The sequence below is a fragment of the Tachysurus fulvidraco genome, chromosome 14, assembly GCF_022655615.1.
Source record: "Tachysurus fulvidraco isolate hzauxx_2018 chromosome 14, HZAU_PFXX_2.0, whole genome shotgun sequence".
Taxonomy (NCBI): domain Eukaryota; kingdom Metazoa; phylum Chordata; class Actinopteri; order Siluriformes; family Bagridae; genus Tachysurus; species Tachysurus fulvidraco.
The window spans coordinates 26,827,081-26,852,080 of NC_062531.1; the positions used below are offsets into that span (position 1 = coordinate 26,827,081).

The following is a 25,000-nucleotide window of genomic DNA, read 5'->3' on the forward strand; positions in this document are numbered from 1 at the left end:
GAGATCAGAACCCTGCAGATGATGAGCTGCATTGTGTGGATCTGATTAATCCCCAGCCTTCAAAGCAGCTTTAATCTCCTCGCCACTTTCTGTGCTCCATCAAAGCTCCTCAACCTTCATTAATGCGGCGGGGGCGGAGCATCACACGGATCCTCATGGGGCGTGGTCAGGGTGTGGGCGTGGCAGAGTTTTATTAGTGCTGAGGATAAACACTAGAAACTAGAGATCACTTTGAATACAAATTAAATAACGTGTCAGTAAGAAAAGCTCACGTGTGTGTTTCTGTTTAGAATTTAATGTGATTCAATTAGCAGAGAGAACTAGCTGTACTAACCACACACACACACACACACACACACACACACACACACACACACACTCACTCACTCACTCACTGACACACACACACGCACACACTCACACTCACACACACACACACTCACTCACACACACACTCACACACACACACACACACACAGACTCACTCACTGACACACACACACACACACACTCACTCACTCACTCACTGACACACACACACACACACACACACACACACACACACACACTCACTCACTGACACACACACTCACTCACACTCACTGACACTCACACACTCACTGACACTCACACACTCACTGACACACACACACTCACTCACTCACTCACTCACTGACACACACACTCACTCACTCACACACACTCACTCACTGACACACACACACACACACACACTGACACACACACACACACACACACACACACACTGACATACACTCACTCACTCACACACTCACTGACACACACACACACACTCACACACACTCACTGATACACACACACTCACACACACACTCACTGACACACACACACACTCACACACACTCACTCACTGACAAACACACTCACTCACTCACTGACACACACAGACACACACACACACTCACTCACTGACACACACACACACGCACACGCACTCACTCACTCAATGACACTCACTCACACACTCACTGACACACACACTCACTCACTCACAGTCACTCACACAGTCACTCACTGACACACACACACTCACACACTGACACACACTCACTCACTGACACACACTCACTCACTGACACACACTCACTCACTGACACACACACTCACTCACTCACACACAGTCACTCACTGACACACACACACTGACACACACTCACTGACACTCACTCACTCACACACACACTCACTCACTGACACACACACACACACACACATACACACACACTTACTCACTCACTGACACACACACATACATACACACACACATACATACACACACACACACACACACACACACACACACACACACACCATTCTGTATGAACTCTACAGACTGTTGGGTGAAAATCCCTCTGCTTTTGGACAGAACAGAGAAGTGCATGAATGAGCAGGTGTCCAGGTGACATTAACACTAACACATTATACTGTATGTAGTGTTCAGATGATACAGCAGCTCACTGGGGCAATAAATACAGAGTATTTACACCAGAATAAACACACACACACTACAGCAGAATGTAGTACTAACAACAACACAATCCAGTTTCTGATGAAGATTAAATTATATGTTAGATATATATAAACACACACACACACACACACACACACACACACACACACACACACACACACACACACACACACACACCGCTCTCTCACCATTATAGCTCGGTTGATGGTGCTCTTACTCAGCTTCACTCTCCAGCTGTGTGTGAGTGTGAGATGATGATGATGATGATGAGGAAAGCGGAGATACGGAGGCTCACAGCTGCTACTGACCAATCACATGTCAGACAATGGGCGGGGCTAGATGTCTATTCAGTCCAATCAGATTGCTGCTGGATCTCAACTGTTGATCGTCCATGTCGATGTTCGCCAGCAGGTGGCGCCACAGTGAGGGAAAAGAACCGAGGGAAAAAAAATACAGCGAACTGACGAGATAGATGTACAACATAAAAAAGTGTAAATGAGCTGAAATATATTCATTAGTTTTAGTATTTAGTTTTACTTCCTTTACTATAAATGAGTTATTCGCTGAATTACAATAAAACATTTGGATATAACTGAATATGAAAAGATTTACAGACAGAAATAATAACCAACGCTGCATTAGGATTTGATTTTATTGTACAAACGGATTACAATCAGGAATAACGTGAAATGCTGCAACATTCTGAACCTCTTTAATAAAAGATGTAGGTGATGTGAAGCCCTTTTAGTCACAAAGCTCCTAAATAAACATTTTACAAAAATAACTAGTAAAGATGTTCAGCTTAAAAAAACAAACATCCAAAAAGTCTTTACAAAAGAGGAAAATAATAATAATAATAATAATAATAATAATAATAATAATAATAAACATGATACGAAAGCAGACCAGATGCAGGACAAAATAAATAAACCTTTAAACACGTCACTTCCCACAGCGCGCATGCGCCGATACCGATTTAAGCTCCGCCCACATGACTTCCATCCTCAATGTTTTGTCTTTAAGGAGCAGAATTTTCTGCATAAAAAAAGTTTTTTGCAGAAATTGAAGAAACTTTGCAGGGAACGAAACCTAATCCATTACGTCATGACGCAGGCTCCTGACCCTCATGGTGTAACACAACTCTCTGTGGAAGCTGTTAGACACAACGCACTGCTTTACAAAAATAAATATCCACACTTCACTTCTTCACCTTTAATCCCATTCATACGTCTACACTCTGTGTCTGTTCTTTTACTCCATCTTCCTCCACTTCTATCAGCACCGTCTCCACCTGATTCTCCACTATCACTCCGTCCTGCAGCTCCACTCGCTCCTCTATCACCACTCCGTCCTGCAGAAGCACCGGCTGCTCGATCGCTCCGTCCTGCAGCTCCACTCGTCCCTCCATCACAACTCCACCGTGCAGAATCACTTGCTGCTCCATCACTCCTTCCTGCAGGACCAATTGTCCATCCATCATCACGCCGTCCCGCAGCTCCATCTGTTCCGCCATCATCATGCCGTCCCGCAGCTCCATCTGCCCCTCCATGATCACTCGTTCCTCCACCATCACTCCGTCCTGCAGCTCCACTCGTCCCTCGATCACAGCACCTTGCAGCTCCACCTGTTCTTTCATTACTCCATCCTGCAGCTCCACCTGTTCCTCCACCATCACTCCATCCTCCAGTTCCACTCGTTCCTCCCCCGTCGCTCCGTCCTCCTGGTGTACTGCGTGCTGCTGCTGTAGGTGAGTCGTGAGGTCTCGGGCGTGAGTGAACCACTGATCACACATCGTACAGTGATTGGGTTTGTCACCTGTGTGGATCACCAGATGATCTTTAAACTGATCCCAGCTGTTGAAGACCTCATCACACACCTGAGGAACAGGACACACACACACACACACACACACACACACAGTCAACACGGACACTACAGCAGGGTCATTATTCTGCCCCAGATCAGGTAACTGAGTTTCTTACTAACTTCTACAAACTTGGGTGCTGTTTGTTCTCCTGAACTGTTTCACTATGGACACCAAATTGTCCTCAGTGTTGGTGTCCCTGTGTCCTAATCTTCTCCTAATATTAACTGCTGAGTGAAATTGTGTGTTATTACATAGTGAGTGAAGTAAACAGTGTGCTTTAGCCCCGCCTCCATCTCACCTGACACTCGTAGAGTTTTTTCCGGCCTTTCTTGGCTCCTGCGCCGTTCTGGCAGGCCGACATGTGGCACTTCAGCGTGCTGTTTCTGGCAAAGCGCTCGTGACAATCTGGACATTCGAAAGGTTTCTCACCTGTACACACACAGCAGAAGGCAGGACTGCGTAAATCAACAGAAACACAACATAACACACACAACGTTACGCTTCAGGACACCGCCGCGGTGACGCTTCGTACCCGTGTGTTTCCGTAAGTGCTCTTTGAAATGCCCGAAGTGGTCGAACTCCTTACTGCAGTACACACACATGTGCACTTTCTTCTTCAGCCTCTTGTTCAGCTCCTCTGCGTCATAGTGACACGTGTTGACGTGTTGTTTGAGCGCCCCCTCCCGAGCGTACGTCTTCCCGCAGTGTTTACACACGAACGGTTTCTCTGAGCTCGCCGTGTGGGTCTTCATGTGCTGCTTCAGGTGGTAGAAGAGCTTAAAGCACCGATCACATTTATCACAGCGGAAGGTGTTATCAGAGATCTGCACCTCCACCACCTCGATCCCCTCCAGCGTTTTGGTGGCCATCACTGCCTCCTCCTGCAGATCTACTGCCTCATCAATGGCTTTCTTCATGTTCTGCGCCCCCTGCTGGTATTTACTGGTGATGTCCGCGAGCAGGGCGAGGGCGGAGTCATCTGTTTCCCTGCCTCCATCCAGCACCTCCTCCTCCATCACGCACTCCTGCACAATGGCTTCTTCCTCGACCTCCACCTCGATCTCCACATGCTCTGACTCCGCCTCCACCGATGGCAGAGTTTCCGTGATCACGTTCGACGTCTCTGCGATTTTTCTCTTCTTAGCCTTGGTTTTCTCAGCCAGGGGCTGAGGCTCGGACTTCAGTGTGCCGTTCCTGTCTTTGTTCTTCACTCTGAGGAAATAAAACAACAACTTGAGGTGGAGATAAATAAAGAAATAAAGATGTAGGAGAAAGATGAAGTTCCCTCCTTTTGGAGAACCTCTGAGGAGTCTCAGGATGAAACCATAGAGAGTGTAGAGGACAGGATGAAGGTGATGAACCTTTTGTTTAGAGCTTTAATGGCTTCCTGCATCTGCAGATATTCAGCTGCTCTCCACACGTCCAAGACTTCCTCCTGTCCTCTCAGAGAGAGCGTGGCTGTGTAGGTGAACTCCATCAGGTGACAAAACGCACTGTTACTTACTCCTACACACACACACACACACACACACACACACACACACACACTTCTGGTGATCCAAACGATCAGTTTCATTAGAAAGGTTAATCACCAGTTTGTATTCATCTCCTGTCAGAATGTGTGTGTGTTTTACCCTCAATCTCCACCAGAGGCTCCTGAGTGAAGTCCTGGAAGAACTTATGGAAGAACTGACTGCAGGCGGCCAGCACAGCTTTATGGGCTCGAAACTGATGACCTACACACACACACACACACACACACACACACACACACACACACACACACACACACAGACACACACACAGACAGACATGCACACACATACATACACACACACACACACACACACACACACACACACACACACACACACACACACACAGAGACACACACATACACAGACACACACATACACAGACACACACACACACACAGACACACACACACACACACACACACACACACAGACACACACACAGACAGACATGCACACACATACATACACACACATACATACACACACACACACACACACACACAGAGACACACACATACACAGACACACACACACACACACACACACACACACACACACACACACACACACACACACACACACACAGAGACACACACATACACAGACACACACATACACAGACACACACACACACACACACACACACACAGACACACACACACACACACACACACACACAGACACACACACAGACAGACATGCACACACACACACACACACACACACACACACACACACAGACAGACATGCACACACATACATACATACACACACACACACAGACACACACACACACACACACACACTGTAGTGTTCATGATGATGAAGATAAAGGTTCTGTACGTACATGTTTGTTCTCACCATCAACGATCAGTGTGATGTCGGTGAACTGGTCCAGCTGTCTCTGCTCGTTCAGTTTATCCAGCATGACTTTATAATGAGCCGGAAACTCGAGCTCATTTTCTCCGACTCCTCCATCATCAGTCATGGTGGGGGTCTGAGATCCTGGGAATAGGTGGAGGGGGTGTTATAACAACAGGAGTGGCTATAAACATATATACACATATTAGATTTGTATCTGATGAAGTAAAGGTGTAGTTTTAGTGTTCATGTCTCACACCCTACATAGTGCCCTAACAGCCTCACACCCTACATAGTGCCCTAACAGCCTCACACCCTACATAGTGCCCTTACAGCCTTACACCCTACATAGTGCCCTTATGTCTCACACCCTACATAGTGCCCTAACAGCCTCACACCCTACATAGTGCCTTAACAGTCTCACACCCTACATAGTGCCCTTATGTCTCACACCCTACATAGTGCACTAACAGCCTCACACCCTACATAGTGCCCCTTGTCTCACACCCTACATAGTGCCCCTTGTCTCATACCCTACATAGTGCCCTTATGTCTCACACCCTACATAGTGCCCCTTATGTCTCACACCCTACATAGTGCCCCTTATGTCTCACACCCTACATAGTGCCTAACAGCCTCACACCCTACATAGTGCCCCTTGTCTCACACCCTACATAGTGCCCCTTGTCTCATACCCTACATAGTGCCCTTATGTCTCACACCCTACATAGTGCCCTTATGTCTCACACCCTACATAGTGCCCCTTATGTCTCACACCCTACATAGTGCCCTAACAGCCTTACACCCTACATAGTGCCCTAATGTCTCACACCCTACATAGTGCCCTAACAGCCTTACACCCTACATAGTGCCCTAACAGCCTTACACCCTACATAGTGCCCTAATGTCTCACACCCTACATAGTGCCCTAATGTCTCACACCCTACATAGTGCCCTAGTGTCTCACACCCTACATAGTGCCCTTGTGTCTCATACCCTACATAGTGCCCTAACAGCCTCACACCCTACATAGTGCCCTAACAGCCTCACACCCTACATAGTGCCCTAACAGCCTCACACCCTACATAGTGCCCTTGTTTACACACTGATATTTGGGATGTAGCTTCAGCTAGCAACCACAGAAACCGGAAACTGCGACTTTAGCACAAATTACACGTTATATTCTGTGTAAACTCCCACAGTCTGAACCCTACTGAAGGTTATAACCCATAAACCGGGCTATAAACACATGCGACCCTTTAAACAGCCGTAAACATTCACTTCTACACTCGACTGCTAGGCCACTGGGGCTAAATTCGCCATTTCTTATTCGACTCACTGTTGTTACGTCATCAAATCGCGCATTAAAACGCACAAAGCAGGCTGTTTTGTAAACGTACCGGACAGCAGGACGCGGTCGCTGGGCTGAGATTCACGTTACACGGCACTGAATGTGGAGGTTTAGGGACGTATTTTAATAATCGTGTCCCGGTCCGAGCTTCACAACGTCGGGCTTCCCAGAGAGAAAAGAGGGCGGGCGCTTCAGAGCTTAGGACTACACTTCCCAAGATGCCATGCGGTACCACAAATCAAGCGCGAGGTAGATGGCGCGCGAGAGCCATATTTTCCCGCCATTAGCTTTTTCTGTCAGAAGTAAAGCGTTCAGAAAAAAATTAAAATGGCGGAATATTGGCTTTACTGTCATGAACATAAACATATCAAATATAAACATATATAAAACATATAAAATATATAAACATATAAAATATATAAACATATAAAATATATAAACATCTAAAACATAAACATATAAAACATAAACACATAAAACATAAACATATAAAATATATAAACATTCATAAATATATAAACATAAACATCTAAAATATATAAACATATAAAATATAAACATATAAAACCCATAAACATCTAAAATATATTAAATATATAAATATATAAAATAAATAAAACATATAAACATATAAAACATATAAACATATCAAATATATAAATATATAAAACATAAAATATATAAACATATAAACATATAAAACATCAAATATATAAATATATAAAACATAAAACATATAAACATATAAACGTATACACATATAAAACATATAAACATAAACATATAAAACATGTAAACATATAAAACATAAAAAATATAAACATATACACATATAAAACATATAAACATAAACATATAAAACATAAATATATAAACGTATACACATATAAAACATATAAAACATATAAACATAAACATATAAACATATAAACATAAACATATAAAACATATAAAACATAAAAAACATAAACACATAAACATATAAACATATAAAACATATAAACATAAACATATAAAACATAAACACAAACATATAAAACATATAAACATAAACATATAAACATAAACATATAAACATATAAAACATATAAACATATAAAACATAAACATATAAAATATATAAACATATAAAACATATAAACATAAACACAAACATATAAAACATATAAACATAATCATATAAAACATATAAACATAAACACAAACATATAAAACATATAAACATAAACACAAACATATAAAACATATAAACATAAACATATAAAATATCTAAACGTATACACATAAAACATTTAAACATGAACATATAAATTATATAAACATATAAGCATATAAAACATATAAACATAAACATATAAAACATATAAACATAAACATATAAAATATATAAACGTATACACATAAAACATTTAAACATGAACATATAAATTATATAAACATATAAGCATATAAAACATATAAACATAAACATATAAAACATATAAACATATAAAACATAAAAACATAAACATATAAAACATATAAACATAAACATATAAACATATAAACATACAAAACATATAAACATAAACATATAAAACATATAAACATAAACATATAAACATATAAAACATATAAAACATATAAACATATAAAACATATAAACATATAAAACATATAAATGTATACACATATAAAACATATAAACGTATACATATAAACATAAACATATAAACATATAAAACATATAAACATATAAACGTATACATATAAACATAAACATATAAACATAAACATATAAACATATAAAACATATAAACATATAAAACATATAAACATATAAACGTATACATATAAACATAAACATATAAACATAAACATATAAAACATATAAACATATAAAACATGACTTTAATTCGCCATTTAAAAAGTGTGGGGTTTTAAATATATATTTCAAATGTCCTGTAACCTTTAATTGTTTTATTTGTTTAATTTTTTTATCACAAATAATTAAAACACATATAAAAACAAATTTCCCTTTATTTTGGTATTAATTGGAATAATTAATCTTCTAATTAAATCTAATACATATTTTTAATATAAGTGAATATTTTTCATTATTTATTTACTTATTTATTTATTTATTTATTTATTTATTTATTTATTTATTTAAATAGTCCTTCATTTACTACAAACCTGTGTTCTTTTTACTCATAAACATGACATTAACACTGACTAACACTGACACTGACTGACCCTAACACTTACACTGACACTTACACTGACACTAACACTGACATTAACACTGACACTGACATTAACACTACACTGACACTAGCACTAACACTGACACTGACTGACACTAACACTGACACTGACATTAACACTACACTGACACTAGCACTAACACTGACACTGACTGACACTAACACTGACACTGACATTAACACTGACACTAACACTGACACTGACATTAACACTAACACTGACACTGACACTGACATTAACACTAACACTGACACTAGCACTAACACTGACACTAGCACTAACACTGACACTGACTGACACTAACACTGACACTAGCACTAACACTGACATTAACATTGACACTGACTGACACTAACACTAACACTGACACTAACACTGACACTAACACTGACATTAACACTAACACTGACACTAGCACTAACACTTACACTAACACTGACACTAACACTGACACTAACACTGACATTAACACTGACCCATGTTTGGTGGTTACTGGATGTAAACGTTGTGTTCAGTAGGTTGTTATGGTGAGTTCCTATGTGTAGTTTATAAATTACAGATCTGCAGATATCGTATTAAATATTAATCTACAGTGTGGTTCAGGTCACTGAGTCTCAGGTGAGAGAATCATCAACAGGTGACGTTTAAAGTCATTATGTTCAGGCCTGAACTTTGTCACCTGTTAGATTATAAACTAGTTGGAGGTTAAATCCTAGACTGTGGTTCTTACTAACACGTACACATCACTTTATCTCATGTAGACAGACAGACAGACAGACAGACAGACAGACAGACAGACAGACAGACAGACAGACAGACAGACAGACAGACAGGGATTTTATTAATCCCCAATGGGAAAATTAGTTTGCATGAGCAGCCAAACATAACAACCACACAACATAAAGGGGAAAAGAATTTACACTGAACAAAACTACACAAAATATTCAAAAATATACAAAACTAACTAATACACAAAATTAACTAATATATAAACAGATTATGTTTGAATTGTCCTTCAGGGTTGTAATGGGTTGAGTCTGGCTATCTATTTCACTAAAAAGTAAAAAGGTCACAGGTGACTCTGCACATGAGGGACGTGTGATATACAATCTCACTGCTATGGGCACAAAAGACCTTCTGTAGCATTCACTGTTACACCAGGGTGGGTTTAGTCTCCAGCTAAAATTACTCCTCAAACTAACAAGCATGTGGTTTAGAGGGTGAGAGGTTTTCTCCATGATGACCAACAGTTTGGACCTCAGTATCTTCCCAGCAACCTCCTCCAAAGGGTCCAGATCATCTGCAATAACACAACTTGCTGTTTTGATGAGTTGATTTTGCCGTTTAGTCTCACACACTTTTAAAATTATTCTTTAATTAAAAAGTGACTCATTTAAAATGTTCTGTTTAGAATTTACTACCACATTATACTGTCTTAATTGTTAGTTTTTTACTATTTTACTTTTTACTATTTAAAATCTAATAACATTAAAGCTAGTCAGCGCTTTAGTTTCTGTATGTTTCCTTAGTTTAGTTTCTATATCTAAAACTTCAGTTTTCATTACCAGAACTTTTTTAATACTATTTATACAATGTCTGGGTATTAAACCCAGCTAACTATTTCATTATTTGTCAGTCTTAACATTTTGTTATTTATATATATGTTAATTTGTTTAGTTTTACACTGTTGTAATGTTTTGTTGTATTTTGTAGCTTCTACTCCACAGTACGACGGTCTAGTTTACTGTTACTAGTTAAAATGGCTGGATAAATACATTTTATTAACACTTTATTGACGCTTTGTCATGTGACTGTTAACTATACATTGACACACCACTGCTTTGACTATCAATCTAGTAAAAACAAAAGCTAGTCATTTTAGTAATATACAGTAAATTGCTTTTACTGATCATGATGACGATGATGACGATGATGATGACAATGATGATGATAAGATTATAAATAAACAGATACAATGTCGATTAAAATGAGATACGGTGATAGAGCTCTTTTATATATAGTATTTAATGCTGACACCCAACATCACACACTCCAAAGTCTAAATCAAACGAATGTAAAGACAAGTCACAGCAAGAAAGGGTTCAAAACACAAAGCAGTGTGAAGTCACTGCAGCACTGCAGTAAACAATGTTATTTATAACATTATACAAAAACTTCTGCTTTATGTCAATACACATGTTATAATGAGCTGTGAACACAATCAGACACACTCTTGGGGATCTAATCAGATCAAAATACACCAAAGTTCTACAGAGAACCTTTAAAGGACCTTGCAGCATGTTCTACTGGACAGGAGCAGGAGGTCTGGATTTTTGACATTAGAATTCTCCACAAGAAACAAACTTTCTAACAACATACCAACATGTTCTGGTATATATATTATATTATATTATATATATATAAAGCAGCCTAATGCATCCCTAAACCTTTGTGTGGATAATGGATCATGATGTGTTTCTCTGCTCTTGTGCTTCTGGGGAACTTTTAAAGTTTACATTTAGTTTCCAAGCCAAAGAAAGAATGTCTAGTTTTTCTTAGTTTTGTGTTTTGTTAATTATTTCCCTTCTTTAAACTCTGACTCCACACTCGAGACAGGAACCAGAGAGTTTTAGCACTGACTCAGCACGAAAAGTGCAGCAGAGCAAAAAAATACACAGAAAACCAGCAGGACGACATTAACAGCTCGGGTTATTACAGAATAAATCAACAAGTCACAGCACGCTGGCTCACACTGATATGTGTGTGTGTGTGTGTGTGTGTGTGTGTGTGTGTGTGTGTGTGTGTGTGTGTGTGTGTGTGTGTGAGATAAAGAACACAGCAATAATAAGTTAAAGGGATAATGTTGTAAGCTGGAGCTCAGTAACTACTTCATTTCGATCCACTGATAAAAACAACAAACAACAAATATAAAAAGATCAGACTTTAACACTGACCAGTGGGTTTAAAATTCCTGAAACATTTTTAAATGTGTGTTTATGTGACCCTGAAGGTGATGGGAGGGGAAGTGGGCGGAGCTTGTGGAGAACTTTGTCCTAGTTTTGAAAAACAAGTGGGGTATAAATAGGAAGGGTCCAGGGGAGTTTTTATCGATCTCAGACAACTGGAGAGAAAATCTGCACTGACTGACTGAAGACTGAGAAAAAACAACACGTGAGATTAGATTCTGTTCTTTTAATCAGACATTTTATTGTATTTATGATGAAATAAACAGTGTAGTGTTAATAATAATTAACATCAGCAGCAGTGTTAACAAACAGCTGAATAAGATATTGTACTGTATCTGTTTCTGATGTATTATGTACAACAATGTGGGAATAACAACGTGCATGCTCTATCTATAAAATACACAAGTTTATATTTATACATTTAAACATATTAGTGATACATCATGTGACATCAGAGCTCTGAGAAAGCTGACAAAGATGTTTACACTGTAGTGAAATATAAACTTTATTAGCTTATTACATTTAGAATATATTTCAAATGTTAGCAACTCATTTAGAAAACTACCTGCTATAGTTTATGTGTAATGCAACTTTAATTGCAAATAATGTGCAACAACAACAACAACAACAACAACAACAACAACAACAACAACACTAATACTAATAATCACATCCTTATTTAATGACATGAAATTTAAAGCTCATTAGCTCATGTGTCTGCACTCCAAAAGACTTTTTTCCACAGCACTAAAGTTCCGAGCTTTGTGTTGTTGTTTAACTTCAGCGTTGTGTTTGTGAACATTGTGATGTTGTAGCTCCTCCTTCCTGAACTGTACGACTCTGAACATTGCCCAGTGTAAGACGTGTCTCCGTGTTCATTTTTTGACATGCATTTTTCACAACATTGTTATATAAAACCAAAGTCCTACCCAAATATGGAAAACCTCTAAAGACAGACTTGTAATTAAAGGAAAGCCCTGTGTGCTGTTTACATCATCAGTCAGGATGAGAACACGCTTGTGCAGGAGATGTGGGAGTTTAGTGGTTAAGCCTTTGGACTACTGCTCAGAAGGTTGTGAGCAAGGCCCTTAACTCTCCGATGTATAAAGTAAGATAGATAAAAATGGAACTCAGTCTGGATGAGGATGTCTGTCAAATGCATCATTTTTTTCCTGTACATTAGTAGGTTTCATTAACCCTGTTGCCGTAGCTGTAGATGTCTCGTGACCAAACTGTTCTCCTATTGGTGTATTTTAGCCACCAATCTCATGGCCAAAGAATTCCTTTAAGATCGTTCATACAGTGTGAAGCAGACTATAAGAACAGAACTACAGAATCCAGGTGAGACTTTGGTAATTCCATTTGTGTGTGTGTTCTAGACGGTGTTGGTGGAGAGGAGTGATGTGGAGGTCTCTGGGCCTCACCCTGCTGGCCAGCCTGTTGGTGGCCTGTGGGGGTGAGAGTGAGACAGATGGAGCGAGATGTAAACCTGCAGCTGTGTGGAAGGTCGGTGATGTGGAGCCGCTGAAGAACAGCCTGGGACGAGTGACCGTGGTGGCCTTCCTCCAGGCCAGCTGATTGTTCTGCCTGTCGCAGGCCGCCAGGTCTCTCTCTCTCACACACACACACACACACACACACACACACACACACACACACACACACACACACACACACACACACACACACACACACACACACATACACACATCACTGTTCAGATGTCGCCACACATTAACAGAGTTGTATTAAGTAAACATGACTTCTGTCCTCAGCTCAGAGGTCAGATTGTGAAAGGTGTTCTTGGCCTGGTGTCATGTTTACTCGTGTTGATTTGGCTGCAGACTGGACGACCTGCGCAAGAAGCTGGAGGATGCAGGCTTAGCAAACATCACGTACATGGTGGTGAACAGCCAGGATGGAAACTCAATCCGTCTTCACTCTCTGCTTGAGAAGAAACTCTCAGATAACATTGACCTGTACAAGCAAAACCCTGAAGATCCTGACGTGTGGAGCGTAGCCAATGCTGAGAAGGACGACATCCAGATCTATGACAGGTTCACTTCTCTTCATAGCTTCTAACCTTATGTACACTTTATGAAGCCGGAGGTGATGTTAGCATTGGATGAACTACAGCTTTAAATAAATGCCAATCTGACTGTTTTTAGATGTGGACGTCTCACACATCACCTGTCTCTGCCGTATACGATCCTGAGCCAGCCGCACGTGGAGGAAGCCATCAGAAACACCTACTGCACCGCTGTGTGTGGAGACTGTGAGCTGGAGGTAAACCATCACTTCACTACACTCGGTTCCACACACTCGTAGTGTCAGTGAGTAATAACATGCTAATGAGCTCAGCTCTGAAGGTCAGAAACTCTTGGATTGTACTTATAGATGGGAATGTGGGCGTGTCTTTGAGTACATATAGAAAAATATGAGCCGTTCTGAGAGGGTGTGTCTTTGGGTCCATTATGGAAATGAGAGCAGATGTAAGTGGGTGTGTCTTAAAGGCCATATATGGAAGTTCACAGGAAGTTCACCCCGCTGATTAACATAAGCTAACATATTGTCTTAACTGCTAACAGTAGCTAGCTGGCTAACATTCACTAGCCTGAGAATCAACATCTGAGTTCATATTTCCCAATTGTGACGTTTTTTCGTTTTGGTTTATTAACTCTGCGTCTGATTCACAGCACTCTGATCACGTAGAGGCATGTAACAGGACCACGGAGGAGAAAACAGAGGAGGAATCTCCACAAACAGAACATCATCATCATCATCACCACCACAGCCACCATGGGGGTCATCACCATGAAGGTCATCACCATGGCCACCATCCCCATGGGAGTGGAGCGAGGCATAGTCATGGTGGCTCAAGTCACCAACATGGCCAGGACGGCCGAGTTATTGTAGGACAAATGCAAAGAGGCTCTTTCGATCTGAGCCAGGTTGAGAGGAGGCAGTTTGATTTGGGTCAGGCCCATGTGGGGCAGATAGATTTGGGCCAGGTTGGAATTGGACATCTAGACCTGGGGCATGTAGCTGATGATGTAGGGAACCAGCACGTGATGCAGCGTCCCTGAGCTTCCAGGTGAAAATTCCCATTCCTGTGTCAGCAGGGGGCGCTCTCCGACCCCTCCAGCTGATGCTGACACTGACGGCGTCTGATTGGCCAGCACCTTAATGTGAAGCCAATCTGACACTGTGCTGAGCCTCTGGCTGCTCCCTGTCTCTGACAGGGCCTCACAGTGGACCAGAACAACGTCAGGGAAACCTGACAGTGACGATCCGCCCACGTGGGTGATTGACAGCAGGCTCAGCCAGTCTGAGACTGACCTGCAGGGATTAGCCAATGAGAATGACAGGTGATATAAGCAGGGACGAGAATTTAAATGGATGACACACTAGCAACTTTCTGTTTAGATCAGCAGCACCCTCTGGTGGTCAAAATCTGACCAATTACAGACCTGAATTTCATCCAAATTCTTTGTTAAGCGGCAGTTTTAGATTTAAACACCATCCTTTAGTACAAATTGTCTCAGCTGACTGCTAACTGAAATGTATAGCAAATAGCTAATATTAATAACTAATAAAATATTATTAGTAACTCAACCTGCTACAGAAAGTTGCCAATGTATCAAAGTATCACCTGAAACCCTGACAGGAAATCACCAACAAGTATTGACCCCCCAGTTTGTCCCAGAAATGAACCACCACCTCTTCCTCTAATTAGTGATCTAACCCTCATAACACAACAGCTACTAAAGATACTGAGGAACCAAACACACTCAGTATGTACAATAAATTAGGTGATGTGTTGGTTCATGCTGGTGGCGATCTGAGCGGCCATGTTGGCATGTTCCTCCTCCGCTGTGACTCTCTGTTGCTTTAATGATGTCAGATGCAGAAACTACACTGTAGTGGCGTCTGTCTGATCCTCAGCCAATTAGAGAGAACGAGGAACATCACACAACATGAACACTGGAAATGTAGAAGATTTAGGAGTGAGCATTTTTTTTAAAAATTAAACGAATAATTATGATTAACATGGGTCATAACATTTAATATTCAGCATTATATAACACTTCTATGTCTGGCTAGCTACATGCTAGCAATTAGCACTGGGTCTTAAAAGGGTTATAATTAGTAAATAAATAAATCTTTGCTACATGCTAGTTAACATAATGTAGAAGCTAAGCTTACTGAAAATATCTGCAGGATCTACAATACATATCATCTTACACACACACACACACACACACACACACACACACACACACACACACACACACACACACACACAATATTAGGCGTGTGAGACATTTTGAGTACTATATGAAGGTTTTCTGGGAAAGTTCATTCAACCAGAAACCCTGATGCCCAGTAGAAGAAATGTTTACACTCACACTAATCATGATGGAGTGTGTGTGAGTGTGTGAGAGAGTGTGAGTTGTGTGTGTGTGTGTGTGTGTGTGTGAGAGAGCGTGTGAGTTGTGTGTGGGTGTGTTCTCAGATTAAAACTGTATTGGAATTATGTTAAACTTTCAGAAATAAACGTGTTCCCTGAAGCTGTGTGTTTTGTGTGTTTACTGAACAAATAACCCACACTTTTATAATTATATTCATTATAAACACACACACACTCCTCACACACACACACTCCTCACACTCACACACTCACACACTTCCTGTTTAATGTTTCATGATCTTGCATTATTTGGATGTAAAATATATATAAAAATCAATTTAGATCATTTAAATACACGATAAATCTCCAATAAGATGAGTTCAGAACGTTTCAGTGTAAAATTACAGCATTTAAAAGTGAAAACCATTTAGAAGCTTATTCAGGTAACAAAATAAAAACACATACAATAACCTCACAGTACAATAAGTTTACACACCGTTTAACTCTGCTGAAGTAGCTTTAGATCTGAGTTCACCATTCTGGGTTTTTGAGTCTCTCAGTGTTTCTACTGAGCACAGCTTCAGGTCTCCACAAAGGGGTTCAGTGTGGTTCAGGTCTGGAATCTGGCTCCTTCATTCAATAAAGATGATTCCCTGATCTTCTGTTAGTGACGTTCTTCCTGTGTTGATGTGGATGTGAGCTTTGGGTAGCTGAAATTCCTTTTCATCTCCATCTCACTAGCAGGCACCTGGAGGTTTTATTTGTGAGGTCTTTGTCACATGCAGAGATGAATCAATGTCAGATGATTCTTCAGCTCCTGTAGTGTTGCTGTAGGTCTCTCATGTTGGAGGGACGTCGTGTCCCCGGTGATGTCACTGTGCTGTTTCCTCTCTGTGTTGTTGCTGGACTTCATGCTGTTCCGTGCCACATATAATGTGTTGGAAATTCTTTAATCCTCCTTTTATTAATCTCTAAATCTTCTGTAGAATTTTTTCGGTAGTACCTTAAATTTTTTAATCACGTCATATTTTTTATTAATTTACACTTGATCTATCACAATAATATTTATAATTGTTTATCTAGGAAAATGTTTTACAATTTCAAAACAAACAAAGCTGCTGGTGAGAGAAAACTAGTAAAAGTGTTATAAAGTACCGAATAAAAAATGATCAAATTTAATTCAGTGCTTTGATACGGTGGCCTAATAAATAATAATAATAATAATAATAATAATAATAATAATAATAATAATAATAATAATAATAATAATAATAATAAGAAGAAGAAGAAGAAGAAGAAGAAGAAGAAGAAGAAGACATTTTTAAAATACGATGTTACGGATTAACCGATAGAGGGCGCGCTATAATCGTCCGTCCCCCCCCCCCCGGTCTTCTCCCTTGGGCCCAGTTTCAAATTCCACCCTGTCAGACTGCTCCGTTCTGGGTCCGCTCATGAATATTAATAAGGCGCTGTACACACGCGTCCTGTGATTGGTTGGGATCAGCAGTCTCCCTCGCGCGCTTGGAAAACATGCCACTCTGTCTACTCCGCCCATTGGTCACGCCCACACACTCTCTGTGTTTATGATTTATAATCCCACTCTAAGTGTTTATAATGCTTTATAATCCCACTCTAAGTGTTTATAATGCTTTATAATCCCACTCTAAGTGTTTATAATGCTTTATAATCCTACTCAGTGTTTATAATGATTTATAATCCCACTCTAAGTGTTTATAATGATTTATAATCCCACTCTAAGTGTTTATAATGCTTTATAATCCCACTCTAAGTGTTTTGTAATGCTTTATAATCCTACTCTCAGTGTTTATAATGATTTATAATCCCACTCTCAGTGTTTATAATGATTTATGATCCCACTCTGTGTTTATAATGATTTATAATCCCACTCTCAGTGTTTATAATGATTTATGATCCCACTCTGTGTTTATAATGATTTATAATCCTACTCTCAGTGTTTATAATGATTTATAATCCCACTCTCAGTGTTTATAATGATTTATGATCCCACTCTGTGTTTATAATGATTTATAATCCTACTCAGTGTTAAGAATGATCTATAATCTCTCAGTGTTTAGAATGATTTAGAATCCCACTCTCAGTGTTTATAATGATTTATAATCCTGCTCTCTGTGTTTATGATTTATAAGCATGACATTTGAATTTGAACCTCCAACCTTTACTAGTCTTAATCTCAACAAGTGCCTGATGTGTCAGTGTTCCAGGAAGATGGTGTAATATTGTAAAGTTCTGTTTCATTAGTTTCTGTGACATCAGCAACATGATTAGTGTCTGTTTTCTCCAATGTGTTTCCTCAGCAAATAGCCCTTCATTAAAGGAAAAGGTCAACGAGCATGTTGAGGCAATAAAGTGCCATGCTGGGTGGCTTTCCACGCTTAATTGGACTGAAGACTGGATCCGGAGGAGCAGAAACTGATGGGTAATTACCTGCAATGTCCTGAGAGACGGCGTGTGAGAGCAGCTTCATCCGATTCAATCAGACCCACACAGGGTTGCTAAGTGCATGGAGGCTGCGTAATTAGCTGATCTGCTTTCACTGTGTGCACTTCAGCCTCCTGAAACACTCGCTGCGTATTTTTCCCATCGCTCTGAGCATTAGTGCCTTGCATGTGTTGACCTTACCTCCCATAATGCACCTCCTGTCCTCAGCATGGCTGTGTACCAGGACAAAGTTAGCAGCTCACGCACTGAACGCTCGTGTTAATGGAGCTCAGTGACACGTGTTCATTAACGAGGACCGAACACACGAGTCAGAGCAAGTGTGTGAGAAGATTTTGAGTTAAAGCAGCAGTTCTGTTTGATCGGTGATTCATGAGATAATGTTAACACCATCACACACTCATTAACACTTTAACTCATTCATTATAACAGTTAGTTTCTGGTGAACACAATGAAAATAAAGCTGTAAAATAAACAAGCTTTTATTGAACGGAAGAAAAATAAGATGTGAAATTTTACAGATTCCTCTGGAGGCGTCTCACACTTCGTCCAACACCTCATCACCGGGTGGGGTGTGGGGGTGTGTGTGAAGTATACACTAATATCACTCACTCAAACACAAACATACAAACACTCACTCACACACACACACACACACACACACACACACACACTCGTACTCTTCCACATGGCTAATACACGAGTTATAAATTTGTCTGAAAGTAAACAGAAGTGAAGCAGCAGCACAGACTGAGCTTAATAACAGTTCAGCATTTAGTGTTAAGCTGAGCACAAACATGAGCCATGCACCGACCCCATTCCCACATGTCCAGTGTGCCACGGGTCTTGGCCCCATCTCCTTCTGATGAGGATTGTTCTGTTGATGTAAACAGGTCAGAGATCAGCAGCAGGTCGCTCCCCTGCCGGCTCGGTGCGTCCCCATAACTGGGCGCTGGTGGTGGTTTAAGTGGTTTATCAGCAGAGAGCAGCAACATGGTCCTTAAAAAGGCAACAGTTCATACAGCTGACACTTAGCTTCATTAGCTTCAGATTATTCCTGCATGTGCACATATTCGCTCCAGCACACCTGAACCACGTAACACATGACATGTGCTCTGGGCTTCAGTCCCCCTGTTTGGGGGAACATGGTTGCTAACTCACTCGCATGTTGAACAAAAAATCAGTTCAATTATCTCAGATGTTCAGTCTGAAATTTTGAATGTGAAATTATGATTATTTTCATGATCACAGCTTCAGAATTGGAGCAGAGTCACTTCACTCCTCATTTAATGCACTGTAGAGGAACGGTAAGGGGACAGTGAACGACACACAGCCTACATCACAGAGCTGCAGATGTAAGCTGGATTTGTAAACACACAATATTCTTGTTAGAGTATCTCATGTGTATGATTGTATTTTTGCCGAAAAATAAAAAGCATAATACTGAATATAATGTTTATGGCTGTTTAGGTTGAATTAAAGCGCTCATGAAAACAGAAAGGTTCTCCAGAGAGTTCTGTTTGTCAGTGAAAAAAAAATACTGATGACTTCCTGAACTCCAGAGACGTCAAACTTCTCATCAAATTCCAGCTTACTGATGCCCCGCCCACAAAAACACAAACTTTATTGATTATTAACTGATTTGGTAAAAACACTTTTCATAAAAGGTTCTTGTTTCATACAGAAATTCATCCAGATGAAGTTAATCATCAGACAGTTTCACCAGCAAGTAAAACTGTAAATTAGCTTATTTCAGAGAGAACACGTCAAACACACGAGAGAAAACCTGTGAATACGTTAAAAAAAAAGCAGCACTGTGAGGTGTCTGTAAAACACCGTCAGATTTCCTACAGAACAAACCAGTTCCACCACAGGAACGTTTTCACAAACTTGAGTCAAATTGTTACCGGAGAAATCCGGGCCGAGTTTTCCCAACCTGCTCCAGTCGTGTAACAGAAGGCGGGGCTTATCATACTGAGAGTCACTGATTGGTCAGTGATGACTAAAGTGTGTTTTATGTTCAGGGAAACATGATGCAACATATTTCACTTTCTGACATTTTAGATCGTGATGAAAGCAGAACGTTTTTCTGAAGCTGAAAGGTTCTGTATCTTAGAACCATCACGTTTAACTGTAAACACGTGTAATGTAGTAAACCCTCTCAATAGCTTGATGTATAGTGTCTTTGTTGTGTGTTTGATTATCGGTGTGAGAGAAATATAAAGCTCTCAGTTTATGTACAAAACCTTATCAAGATTTACAAAATGATCTACAACACTTCAGTAGATTACATTCCACAAACTTTCAAATAACTCCTGTCTATTGAAGAGAAAAAAACTTTACATTTGTCCCAAATAATGACAGGTGTGTCGCTGTCTGATTAGCGACGGTGTCGCTCGGACTAGATTAATGTCATTATTGTATAAAACACAAATCTACACACTCTCACAATGTTCTGTTTTGATTCATGCCATTAAAAGAAATAAAGCATTAAGGCTAATATACTGATGTTTAAACTGCTACATGTGATATAAAGTGAAGCGTCTGTGCCGACGCTGTAAGACGAGTAACGTGCAACTTCATTTCTGTTCATTAAGAAAAGAGGCATTTTTTTCTTGACCTTGAAAATCTGAGTATAGACACATACACACAAACACACACACACACACACACACACACATCTCTTCATCACATCTCAGTGTCTCAAGAAACCAGCTGTAGTTTTGTGCTTTTGTCTGATGCAGGGACTGTGATTTGTTCTAACCCCAAATCTAACCCTAACCCTAAATCTAACCCTAACCCCAAATCTAACCCTAACCCTAAATCTAACCCTAACCCTAAATCTAACCCTAACCCTAACCCTAAATCTAACCCTAACCCTAAATCTAACCCTAACCCTAAATCTAACCCTAAATCTAACCCTAACCCTAAATCTAACCCTAACCCTAAATCTAACCCTACATCTAACCCTAAATCTAACCCTAAATCTAACCCTAACCCTAAATCTAACCCTACATCTAACCCTAAATCTAACCCTAAATCTAACCCTAACCCTAAATCTAACCCTAACCCTAAATCTAACCCTAACCCTAAATCTAACCCTAACCCTAAACCACTGCACTGAAGTGAAAGTGTTGTAACCATAGTGTGTATCTTTATAAATAATTCGACCTGAAGGCCTCTGATGAACCTTTAAAGCGTTCATCTCGCCTAATTTACAGTTTAGATTATTTTTAAAGGTATATTCCCCTTGATGGCACGACCTCAGCAAAACCTTATCTCTGAGAATGGTGGCAATTTAGAGTCTTCACTCCATCTACCTGAGATCCTGGTGGAAACCTGCACAGAAACACGGAGCTGAGAAGCTACAACGCTTCCTGCTGGTACAGTGAGGATATTTTAGTCTTCTGGGTGTAAATGAAATAACCTAAAATTAAATACTGGATCCTTATCTGAAGTGTGCTGAATGATGGCGCTAATTACTGTCACAGGTCTAAACAGGAGGTAAAATGTCCCTGTGTTGCATTGACTCATGCATATATATATATATTTGACTGAAAAACTAAAGCACAAAACACACACACACACACACACACACACACACACACACACACACAGATATTTCCTATGGCCAAACAAATCACCACACACTCTGTTACAATATGGCTGACTGATACGGACTACAGCCCTGATGGGACGAGGGTGTGTCAGTGTTACACACTCAGGGGCTGAAGTTCTCCAGCAGCTCTGGTGTCAAATACCCGACAGACATGTTTGGGGGGCATTTGGTGGAATTCTGAGGGCAAGATGGAGTCTGAGGTGCAGAACTGGGATTCAGAAGGACACTGTGCTGCTCGTCCACTTCCTGTACGACAGAGTAGTCTGGAAGAGGAGGGAGTACGGAAGGTGGAGGAGGATCAGAGACGTAGGACGATGCCTGCCTTTCTTCTTCAGCACCAGGGTTAAAAATGTGATACGGCTGATCTGGATTCTGATTGGACGGCGAGTCAGAAACGACGTGTCGGGCGACGTTCTCAGACGAATATCCTCTGTCTGAGTCAATCATCATGAACTGGATGTCCTTATTCTTGTCTTGTTCCATATCTTCGCCCTTCTTCTTGCTCAGCGTGTTGTTCTGTTGCTCAGCTGTAAGGACAACGCCCCCTGCAGGCGTGACGTCACTCACTTGTGCATAAAAATCCATGTTCATCCAGTTATTCCCGTCAGTTTTATTAAATTGCATCTGATTCTCAGTTTGTGGTTCCGGAGTCGGTGTCGAGCTGTTCCTGGTGACCAGAGGGTGGCGTTCTTCCCTGTCTGGTTCCATCTCAAGGCCGGAATCATCATCACCTTTGTGGGTGGAGCCTAGGTACAGAGTGGAGCCGTGATGGGAGGGGCCAAGCAGACGCTGTTTGTCCGAGCTCTCGTTTTTCTCCGCCACTTCATCCAAATCAATCTGGATAAACTCGACCCACGAGTCATCAGGATACGAGTCGTGTTTGTAGATGTTCTGACTGAGCAGAGAGTTTAGTTCGTCCAGTTTCCCTTTCTGCAAACATTAGAGGAGAATTTTATATTAGATTATCTTTAGCTCACGTCCCTAAAACCTTCACGTTGGCAGGTATTATGCCCTTTATTAAGAAAACTAACTTAGACCCTAAACTGTAAATCTCCTTCCTGATAGTGTTCGGGACTCAGACACAGTAGATTACAGACAGTCAGACAAACACATAATACATCCCATAATATTGGGCTCTAATACATCTGATCAAATGCACATTAACATGTAGTATCATTATGAACAGCAGCTACGTTAATTCTTCTGTTCTCGACTTCTGTAAAGCTGCTTTGAGACAATGTGAGCTGTTAAAAGTGCTGTACAAATAAACTGAATTGAACTCCATGTGGTGTTTGAGGACAACAACCTCGTCACCACTACAACATTTACCAGACTGTATATATATAATCACACCCCCAGTGTCACCCAGATGAGGATGAGGTTATATAATCACACCCCCAGTGTCACCCAGATGAGGATGAGGTTATATAATCACACCCCCAGTGTCACCCAGATGTGGATGAGGTTATATAATCACACCCCCAGTGTCACCCAGATGAGGATGAGGTTATATAATCACACCCCCAGTGTCACCCAGATGAGGATGAGGTTATATAATCACACCCCCAGTGTCACCCAGATGAGGATGAGGTTATATAATCACACCCCCAGTGTCACCCAGATGAGGATGAGGTTCCCCTTTGAGTCTGGTTCCTCTCAAGGTTCCTTCCTTTACCATCTAAGGGAGTTTTTCCTCCCCACAGTCACCTGAGTCACCTCAGACTTGTTCATTGGGGATAAATACATACACATTTATATATAACTAATATTAATCTGGGACTTTTATATTATATTAATCTTTATATTATATTAAACATTTTGCATTATGTTTCTTATGTAAAACTGCTTTGAGACGATGTTGTGTTAAATTATTGAGACTACAGGACAGTGAGACAAAGCAGTGAGAAAGGACAGTGAGAAAGGACAGTGAGACAGGGCAGTGAGACAGGACAGTGAGACAAAGCAGTGAGACAGGACAGTGAGACAAAGCAGTGAGACAGGACAGTGAGACAAAGCAGTGAGACAGGGCAGTGAGACAGGGCAGTGAGACAGGGCAGTGAGACAAAGCAGTGAGACAGGACAGTGAGACAAAGCAGTGAGACAGGACAGTGAGACAGGACAGTGAGACAAAGCAGTGAGACAGGGCAGT

At 40.5% G+C, this 25,000-nt stretch overlaps 4 protein-coding genes across 7 annotated transcripts in view; 1 reads left to right on the forward strand and 3 right to left on the reverse strand.

The window, feature by feature from the left end:
- Positions 1–2,008, reverse strand: part of nim1ka (NIM1 serine/threonine protein kinase a) — a 15,248-nt gene extending 13,240 nt beyond the window's left edge. The window contains exon 1 of the mRNA XM_047799782.1: positions 1,702–2,008. The gene's annotated coding sequence lies outside the window, so the exon portion shown is untranslated. The remainder of the gene's footprint in view (positions 1–1,701) is intronic.
- A 139-nt stretch (positions 2,009–2,147) lies between these two features.
- On the reverse strand, positions 2,148–7,337 carry znf131 (zinc finger protein 131). Of its 2 annotated transcripts, none has more exons than XM_027171087.2 (7): positions 7,180–7,337; positions 5,780–5,923; positions 5,015–5,116; positions 4,742–4,886; positions 3,913–4,592; positions 3,679–3,809; positions 2,148–3,389 (listed from the first exon to the last, which is right to left on the reverse strand). In XM_027171087.2, the coding sequence occupies exons 2-7, from the start codon at positions 5,904–5,906 to the stop codon at positions 2,736–2,738; spliced, it is 1,839 nt and encodes a 612-aa protein (XP_027026888.2). In that variant the 5' UTR covers positions 5,907–5,923; positions 7,180–7,337; the 3' UTR covers positions 2,148–2,735. The 2 variants fall into 2 exon arrangements, with proteins under 2 accessions (XP_027026888.2, XP_027026890.2); XM_027171089.2 differs by lacking the exon at positions 7,180–7,337 and adding an exon at positions 6,954–7,078.
- A 5,053-nt stretch (positions 7,338–12,390) lies between these two features.
- Positions 12,391–16,914, forward strand: LOC113658502 (selenoprotein P). The gene is made up of 5 exons (XM_027171023.2): positions 12,391–12,548; positions 13,723–13,947; positions 14,188–14,400; positions 14,512–14,629; positions 15,040–16,914. Exons 2-5 carry the CDS (start codon positions 13,745–13,747, stop codon positions 15,700–15,702), a joined length of 1,197 nt encoding a protein of 398 aa, XP_027026824.2. The 5' UTR covers positions 12,391–12,548; positions 13,723–13,744; the 3' UTR covers positions 15,703–16,914.
- Positions 16,915–22,812: 5,898 nt separating this feature from the next.
- ghra (growth hormone receptor a) overlaps positions 22,813–25,000 on the reverse strand; it is a 20,065-nt gene continuing 17,877 nt past the window's right edge. For all 3 annotated transcript variants that reach the window (XM_047823080.1, XM_047823081.1, XM_047823082.1), the window contains one exon: positions 22,813–23,781. In XM_047823080.1, coding sequence (XP_047679036.1) covers positions 22,954–23,781 — 828 coding nt within the window. In that variant the 3' untranslated portion in view covers positions 22,813–22,953. The remainder of the gene's footprint in view (positions 23,782–25,000) is intronic.

What these genes read in the sequence shown, in the direction of transcription:
- znf131 (XM_027171087.2), bottom strand. Translation starts at nt 5,906, where the DNA reads ATGACTGATGATGGAGGAGTCGGAGAAAATGAGCTCGAGTTTCCGGCT. An exon ending in GCCTCTGGTGGAGATTGAGG is followed by an intron (nt 4,887 to 5,014) that starts GTAAAACACACA and finishes GTGTGTGTGTAG; the next exon opens with GAGTAAGTAACAGTGCGTTT. An exon ending in ATTAAAGCTCTAAACAAAAG is followed by an intron (nt 4,593 to 4,741) that starts GTTCATCACCTT and finishes TTATTTCCTCAG; the next exon opens with AGTGAAGAACAAAGACAGGA.